At 42.5% G+C, this 8,838-nt stretch overlaps 1 protein-coding gene across 1 annotated transcript in view; it reads right to left on the bottom strand.

The window, feature by feature from the left end:
• Positions 1-1,534: 1,534 nt before the first annotated feature.
• FSHR (follicle stimulating hormone receptor) overlaps positions 1,535-8,838 on the bottom strand; it is a 385,534-nt gene continuing 378,230 nt past the window's right edge. The window contains exons 9-10 of the mRNA XM_007953991.2: positions 8,341-8,526; positions 1,535-2,768 (exon numbers count right to left, since the gene is read on the bottom strand). Coding sequence (XP_007952182.1) covers positions 1,535-2,768; positions 8,341-8,526 — 1,420 coding nt within the window. The remainder of the gene's footprint in view (positions 2,769-8,340; positions 8,527-8,838) is intronic.

Genomic DNA, 8,838 nt, shown 5'->3' with positions numbered 1-8,838 from the left:
GCTGATGCACCTCATCCACAGCCACCATCTATTCATCAGTGGAAGCATTTGTGTTGCCATGGTGCTGGACAGATTTCTGGAGGAGCTTCCAGACTAGGAAGAAAGCCTGGGAATCTACTTCCAAAATTCAGCACATTAATGGTCTGCTCTGCAACTGCTCATGTGATGGTGCAGGACCGGGCAGTGCTTCATTCCATGGTGCAGGGGGTCATCATAAATCAGGGGTCAACTCAATGGCCATCAACAGCAACAACAATTCTTACAGAGAATTATTTTAAATAATTGCCAGGCTTGTTAAGCAGTCTCTAAAGAAGCGTCTCCACATGTGATGTTGGAGCTTGAACACCATAGGACAGGCAGTGAGGAAGGACAGGCACAAATATACTAGAACTTACAATTGTTGCCTCTGACTTTGCTGCATGGTTTCAAATCAATTCATTCTAGTTCAACCCCCTGGAGGGAATTTGCATTTCCACCCAAGACACACTGAATTAGAATCTACACTTTAATAGATACCCAGATGATTCTTATGAATTGTTATGAATTGTCTGCAGAGAATCAAACCATAATTAACTGGTTTGAAACCCTGTTTTGGTAACAAAAATATCCTGCAGAAAATGGAACCCTTCATGACAGTATATCTGGAGTCAGAGAACCATGGGAAGGTGAAGCAATTGTAAGTACAGCTGCTGTTTCCTGCCAATGAGCTGAATCAGCTGATTAGCCACAAAGTGTGTGAGCTACAAAATGGCTACTGCTTCCCTTCTACCCTCCTATTTTTCTAAGAATTTTCCTTGTGGTCCACCTTCATCAGAAACATACAAGAAAGGGGAATTTTGGATACGAAACTCAAGTTAGCTAAATTGACACAACATGAAGCCACCACATGGGTAAAAATAAATAAATAAATAAAAAATAAAAAGAGAGCTCTGGTGATGTAGTGTCTAAGGCATTTGACTGCTAACCAGAAGGTTGGTGGTTTAAACCCACCAGCCATTCCTCAGAAGGAAGACTCAGCAATCTACTTCCGTAGCTTGGAATCCCAAGGAAGATGAGTACTCAGTAAATATTTGATAAGTCAACGAATACTATGCTATTGTTTTTGGCAGTTCCCTGGGAGTCAGAACACATAGTACTGGCTTTGCCTTTACAAGCCAGGCAATCTTGAACAAGGCACTTAATCTTTGTGAGTCTTGGTTTTCCTAACTGTAAAACTCCAAGAATAACTCCTGTTTCTACTGATTTAATAGGATTTTTATGAGGACCAGTTGAGATAATCTGAATGATTACATCATAAAGCATAAAACAAATGCAGTATGGGGTTGTATTATTTTAATTATCATTATTGTCATAATACTTCAGCTTCCTAATTTATCACTTGGAGTTAGAATTCCTGACCAAGTTACCTTATAGACACGCCAGAAACATTAAATTAGATGAAGTGTGTGAAAGCACCTGTCAGCTATCATGACATACTCTTCAAAGGCAAGACCTAATTGCTATTCAATGCTCAGATTAATTTTCACATTATGTTTTAGCTCTTTGCTAAATGGGTTAGAGGGACAAGTGTGTAATTGGAACCTTTGGTGACCCTGGGAACCGGAGGGCAGTGACCACTCCTTGGATGGGAGCTGTGGGCAGTTGATGAGGATTCTGTCCTATAGATCTGGGCTTGCATTTCATAGCAGCCAAACTTGCTCATCAGAATGAAGAAATCCCTGCGAAATGTTTTGGTAAAGATGGCATAGAGGAAAGGGTTGGCACAGGAGTTGATGGGATAGAACAAGACTAGAAGGATCTTTGACTTGGATACAGTAATGAGGGGTACCTTGACGGAAGCAGAGATAGCAAAGAAGGAGATGGGTGCCATGCAGAGGAAGTCAGTGAAGATGAGCATAGCCATACGTTTGGCAATCTTGGTGTCACTGGAAGAAGATATGATGTTGGGATTCCTCACTGTGAGGTAGATGTGGGTGTAGCAGCCACAGATGACCACAAAGGCCAGGACATTGAGCACAAGGAGGGACATGACATATAGTTGTGACCAGGGGCTGTCAATATCCATGGGCAGGCAGATGCTCACCTTCATGTAGCTGCTGATGCCAAAGATGGGCAAGAGGGCGAGTGTGAAGGCAAAGATCCAGCCCACCAGCATAACACTGGTAGCATGGCGGAGCTGCACCTTGCAGTCCAGTTGCATGGCATGGGTGATAGTATACCATCTTTCCAGGGTTATGGCTGTCAAAGTGTAGACAGAGAGCTCACTGCCAAAGACAGTGAAGAAGCCAGCAGCATCACAGCCTGCTCCAGTTTGCCAATCAATGGCATAGTTGTGGTATTGGCTCTTGGTGTGGATATCAACAGATGCTATGAGCAGCAGATAGATGCCAATGCAGAGGTCTGCAAAGGCTAGGTTGCACATAAGGAACCGGGGAACGGTGAGTTTGTATTGACTGGTAATTAGGATCACCAGTACTATGATGTTTCCAGCAATGGCCAGAATGCTAATAAACCATATCAAGACTCTGAGGATGTTGTATCCCATGATATCTTCACATGGGTTGAATGCATCAGGCTTAGGGGAGCAGGTCACGTCAACCACTTCATTACATAAGTCATAGTCCAATTCACTATACATCATGTCAAATCCTCTGCCGTAACTGAACTCATCATCTTCTGTCAGAGAGACTCTGTGACCCTTAACCTGAGCCATATCATCAACTTCTTGCCTTAAAATAGATTTGTTGCAAATAGGGTGAAGCTCAAAGCTAGAAAAATACAAAAAGGAATAGAATCAACCACTTGGATTCAGAAAGGCAAATACATCATTGTCATTATTCAGGGTAGGAATGATGGGGTTTCTTCCTGAGAAGTTTTTTTTTCCTTTTTCTAGCAGCATGTCTGCCCTTGAGGTTAAGCTCACAGGTTAATGCTGCTTTCTGTAAATGAACATAACAACTCGTGTATACATTCCTAGAGCTGGATGGCCCACTGGGGAAACCATCTGGCCACAACCTGAATATGGGGAGGAAGGCGCCTGGGACTAGCTAAGCCCTGCTGCTAAGTGCAAATAATTTACAGACCTGGTATCAACTCCGCCCTCTCTCTTCCCTTGTCTCCACTGAATGTTCTCTTATATACGTGGGTAGGACATACCCCTATTCCTCCACTCTCTATTCCAACAGCTGAAAGATTAAGACTGACACATATGAGAACTTTTTTTACTTCTTTAATCCATATAACATAGAGGATCAGAGTGTGCAGTTAGCTCCCAGCTAGATCCTGTCCCTTGGAAATACTGGCTCTTTGGTCTTCAGGGTGCTGGAAGGACAGCTAATTTGCTTGAAGTGTTAGGGAGGGTCCTGTTCTTTATTATTTCACTCCCCAGGGCCAACAATAGGCCTCAAGCATGCACCTGTCTGCAAGGTAAGCCTTGTTCTCTCTTATTAAATAGTTCCCTAGTGGGCACCCAAAAGAGCAAATGCAGGTTACAAAAGGACCTCACTTATTCCAAGATTATAACTCATCTCCTGGGGAGGCTGGTGCTCCTTGGTCTTGCTTTCCTGGCATGGTTTTCTCTTTAGACTCAAATGTACAAGAAACCTCATCAACAGGGAAGAGGCACATTCATCAGGGTTTTGAATTAAAGCCAAGTGGTAAATATTCTACCCAGACAGATGGATCATGCATGTAAAGAAAGAAAATAGTTTTGTTTTGAAGCCAAGGCTAAAGGAATGGGACCAATTCATACAGGGATTCATTTTGCATGCAAAAAAGTGGCGTGTACACACACACTCATCTCCCCTTTACTCCTTCCCTGAGGAACAAATTCACAGCAATGTTAAGTGATTATGTTTTCTTCTCAAATCCTAAAATCTCAGATCTGAGCATGGAAGTGAGTATTACAACCTTTCAAAGACCTCCATGATGAGGAGGGTGGTGGCTGGTAATGGAGAAAATAATGGTCCATTTAATCACAAAGGGTGAATGCTTGCTAAGTGTCCCAACATATGTGGACTGAGCTTTGCACCAGCAAAGTTAATGAGAAGGGGTCACGGAAGGAAAACTCTCTCCTCCTTTCTGTCCTCTCTAGGAAGGAAGTAATTTTCCTTTGGCCCAAGGCATTCTTTGCTTTGGCATGCATCATTTTTATTTTAGATACTGATAGGACTTCTCACTCAGTAATAGGTTACACATGTGAGTCCCTGGGGAGTGCAAATGGTTAACACGCTAGGCCGCTAAATGAGAGGTTGGAGGTCCAAGTCTATCCAGAGGTGCCTTGGAGGAAAGTCTTGGTAATCTACTTCTGAAAAACTAGCCATTGAAAAGTCTTTGAACACAGTTCTACTCTGACACACATGGTGTTGCCATGAGTCAGAATTGACTCAATGGCAACTGGTTAATTAAAAGTGAATGGGAATCAGAATGCAGAAAGTCTTGGTTGTCAGAAGATCTTTACAAGAAAGGTGAGACAAGCTTAGAAGTGGGTATAGAATGTGACAAAAGGTCCATTCTCTTGTCTTAAGTCTAACTCCTGACTCTTAAATCCTGTCCTTGGATTAGGTGAGTCTCAGTTCTAGGAACAGAAATTAAGTAACCTGATGCCTGTCAATTATGGTTCAGTTCATTAAAACTGGATCCAACTTAACCATGTAGAGACAACTTTCAGTGCCCAGGGCTTAGCATGGGTTCTTTCATAAAACAGAAGTGACCTAAGGGTATGAATGGGGACAGGTAAACAATATATATTTCTGAGAAAAGAACAGAAACAAAAATGGAAACTGAGTGAGATAAAGATTTGCCTCTGCACTGCCTTGGCAAATTCGAAGTCTCATAAGGAGTTGGGAACTATTCCAGGGTCAGTGTAGAAGGTACTACTCTGGCATCCTGTTATGAATTGGACTGTGTCCCCACAAAATATGTGTTGTAATTCTAATCCCTATACCTATGGATGTAGTCCCATTATGGGAATAAGACTTTCTTTATTATGTTAGTAATGACCTATCAGTGTAGAATGTGTCTTAAACCTAATGACCTTTGACATATAAAAAGAACAGAAACAGAGAGAAACAAGCACAAATCGGGGAAAGATGGATGCCATGTAGAAATCTCCAGGGAATACCGAGAAGAATTCTAGAGAAGTTGAGACAAGGGTTGAGACAGAGAAAAGCTGAGACAAAGAAAGCCTTCCTTTAGAGCTGACGTACTAAATTTGGATTTCTAGCCCCCTAAACCAGGAGAAAATAGCTTTCTGTTTGTTAAAGCCACCCTTCTGGTATTTCCATTATAGCAGTACTAAGAAACTAAGGTACACCCCCAATGAATCATTCAATGCTTGGGAAATAACATAGAAGAGTGGCCCAGAGCCTGAGTTTTGTAGACAGACAGACCAGAGGGTTTGGACTAGAGTTTGGGTGGTGTTGGGCATATTATTTACTGTCTCTGAGCCTCACTCCCTGTGTCTATGAGAAAGGAATAATAGTAATGATAATATTGTTGTGAGGCTTAAATGAGGTAAAGGTGCAAAGTATTACAGTGTCTGGCAGAGAATACGCAACAAATGTCAACAGTAAAAGCCCTGTGATGAGGATGAGTTCCTGTTGGGGTCTAAGCCCTATGTAGTCACTTAAATGCAAATGTGACACTGCCTCAGTGTAAAATGTAGCTGTGAAGAAAAGGCCTGAACACAAGAAAAACTCAATAATGTTAAGACAAAAGAGTGTAATTAACAATGTAAGCTGAGAAGTAGGCACCCTCTGGTTCAATGACAAGTAAAGTGAAGGGTGTGGTTGGCACTGCTTGTTAGGGAGAGTCCAGGAGGACCATTTGGCCAAAACTTTATAATCATAAGGGCCAATGTTTACATCTTGGGCATTATTTCCAAATGAGGATCAGAGGAACAATTTCATCATACAACTTTAAACTTGAATCCTGTTGCCAAACCATACCTCTGTTGGTATGCAATGAAATGATATTATTTATTTATTTAGGAGCTCTGGTAGCATAGTGCCTAAGGCACTTGACTGCTAACCAGAAGGCTGGCGGTTCAAACCCACCAGCCACTCCTCGGAAGGAAGGTTGGGCAATCCTACTTCTGTAGTGATACTGCCTCGGAAACCCAAGGAGGGGTCACTATGAGTCGGGGCTGACTCGACGGCAAATAACAACAACAACAACAACATTTATTTATTTATTTATTTTTAATTCCTGCAATTATCTTTAGAGTAGTGTAATTATTCTGCAGTGTGCTTGTGTGTGCGTGTGTGTGAGTTTGTTAACTATGAAGATTAAAATCCTACTGTAATTTTTGTTACTCCATTGTGGCATGTCTTCCCGGAAGAGGTGTGGGTCTCCCCCTTTCTTCATCCTGACTGTCCTGGTAATAAATTACAACAGCTCCCTGGAGGAACATGACAGGAGGGCAGTCTGGCAGGATTGGGAAAAGCTTCATGTCGTGGGACTTCTGAAGGCAGACCTGGAGGTTACTGACTGGGAGAGCCCTGAGGCTAGGTCTGTATGCCATAGGTCACAAGATCAGAGAAGTATGAGCAACACTGTAAGATGATACATTCCCAGAGTGTGTTGGACATATGTTTCTGGGTCAGACAGCATACCAATTGTGGTAGTTAAGTTTGTGTGTAAACTTGGCTTGGCTGGGTTGAGTGGCTGGGCAGCTGGATGTAGTATTCCCCATGATGAAACTGGTGATCAGCTTCATGGTGGAATCTACTGTGAGCAGCTGAGTAGCTGCCTTAGGGATGTGGTCTGTATATAAGGAGAAGGCTTGGGGAATGGTCTTTAGCCTATGGCACGCTTGGACCTTGCATGTTGCCATGTAGTTGTTCAGCAGCCTGCCATGCTCTGCCAACCTTGCAACTTTCAGTGGACTTGAATTAATGGCTTGCCATGTTGTTAGGTAAAATTGGGACTGTGCCTTTTTACTGGTCAACCTTGGGCTTGTCAGCCTCAGCAGCCAGCAGCTGTCTGAGGGAAGAAAAGCCATTAGCTTCAGTGGACCTGAAGCAGGAGGCAGAGCTGAAGCCCAAGGCTGAGAGGCTTTTACCCAGCCCCTAAAGCCTAGCACTTTGAACTTGGAATTAAAGCCTCCAAACTATAAGAGAATAAACTGTTTGTTCAGGCCATCGTAGTTGTGGTATCTTCTGTTAGAACAGCACAGAGGTAACCAAAACACCAAGTGTCACTCTAACAGTGATCTTCCATTCTTTGAGATGTCTCTTGACATGTCAGTTCCAGGGACTTAGCAGATAATTGGTGTCTTTCTTGCCCTAGCTAGAACTCTTGTCTAGAATAAAAAAAAAAAAAGGCAAATCTTCTACCTCAGCCTAGGCCCGTTAGAGCTCTAGTCAACAGGGAGAAACTCCCTGCCCCTCGAGCTAATCTGTGAGAAGTGGCACATTCTGGATAATGATGCACAACCCTGAACAGAAACTCTTTTCTGAAAATCCTTCACATGGGTCAACATGTGGATTCCCAGTTACTCTGAAAATATTTTAGGGTGTATAGTTTTGTTTTCTTTTTTTTTTTGGTTTATTTTTGCTTTGGAGCAGGGCATATGTCCATATATGCAGCTCTTTGTATGTTAAAGATGGAATAGTAAAGGAGAGTATGTTAAACAGTAGATCATACCACAGGGAATCTGTATTAGTGCTATGCCTTTGTAAAGCGCTAATAACCCTACAGGACAGAGCAGAACCACCCCATAGGGTTTCCTAGGCTGTAATCTTTACAGGATCAGATCATCAGGTCTTTTTTCCCACAGAGTGCTGGTGGGTTGGAACCTCCGATATTTTGGTTATCAGTCAAACCCTGAACCACTTTGTCATCTGGGCTCCTTATGAGTCAGACTTGACTCAATGTCACACAACAACACTGTATAAGGATATCATTCAATTGAGTGCTGCTGCATGATGTGGACTATATCAGTAAGTGCAGAGGAGGGTGAGAGCTTTGAGGAACTCCTGATATATATCCAATGGATACTTTGAAAGTTTGGAAAAAGGAACAACTATTTATTAAGCACTAACTATGAGTCAGACACTGTATTTGATTGTTTAATACTTGGTAGGAGTTCCACCAAACTAGTAGCCTTCTTTTGTGAGCCCAAATTCAATTAATTAGAAAAGTAAAACTCTCTATAGCCCTCAACAAAATAAATCTTTGATTCAGAATGCGCTCAAGGGCTTAGTCAAGGTGGACTCTCAGAAAGTTGACTCTTTTCAACTTTCTACATATGCCATGGATATGTAGAAGTTCTGGAGCAAGTTCTGCATTAGGGAAATGCCCAAGCAGGGCCCAGAGGAAGGGAATAAGAAGACTCACCTTTGCCGTCTCCAGTTTGCAAAGGCACAGCAGTGGCTGGGGTAGGTGAGGCTGGCTTCCATGAGTGAGACAAACTTTTCCAAACTGGGAAGCTTTTTTAAATTATAAGTTGACCTGGCTCTCAGCTTCTTAAGATTTTCTAAGCCATAGGTAGGAAGAGAATGGATCCTTGTTCTCGAAATATCTCTATAAGGAGAAAAGGTAACACAATCTGATTACTTTGGGCCTAAGATTTTCTGCTTGGTTAGCAGTCAACATAACGGACTCTCTAATGATATTCTCATATAGGCAAGGAGGGTGATTCCAATTCATCCAACATATGTAGGTCAGATAACTTTTCTGCTAACAGGATATTTGGTGCAGGTGGGAGCCCTGGCCCTGTGTTCCTAGTAGAAAGAGTTAGATAACCCAGAGGCGGGGCAAGATGGCGGACTAGGCAGAAGGATTGCACAGACCCTCTTCAACAAAGAAAAGGGAAACCAATTAACACAGACACAG

This window comes from Orycteropus afer, unplaced genomic scaffold, assembly GCF_000298275.1.
Source record: "Orycteropus afer afer isolate SDZICR_OR568_19922 unplaced genomic scaffold, OryAfe1.0 scaffold00423, whole genome shotgun sequence".
NCBI lineage: Eukaryota > Metazoa > Chordata > Mammalia > Tubulidentata > Orycteropodidae > Orycteropus > Orycteropus afer.
Note: the sequence above shows the minus strand (reverse complement) of the source record. Positions and strands in the feature narration are given on the sequence as shown.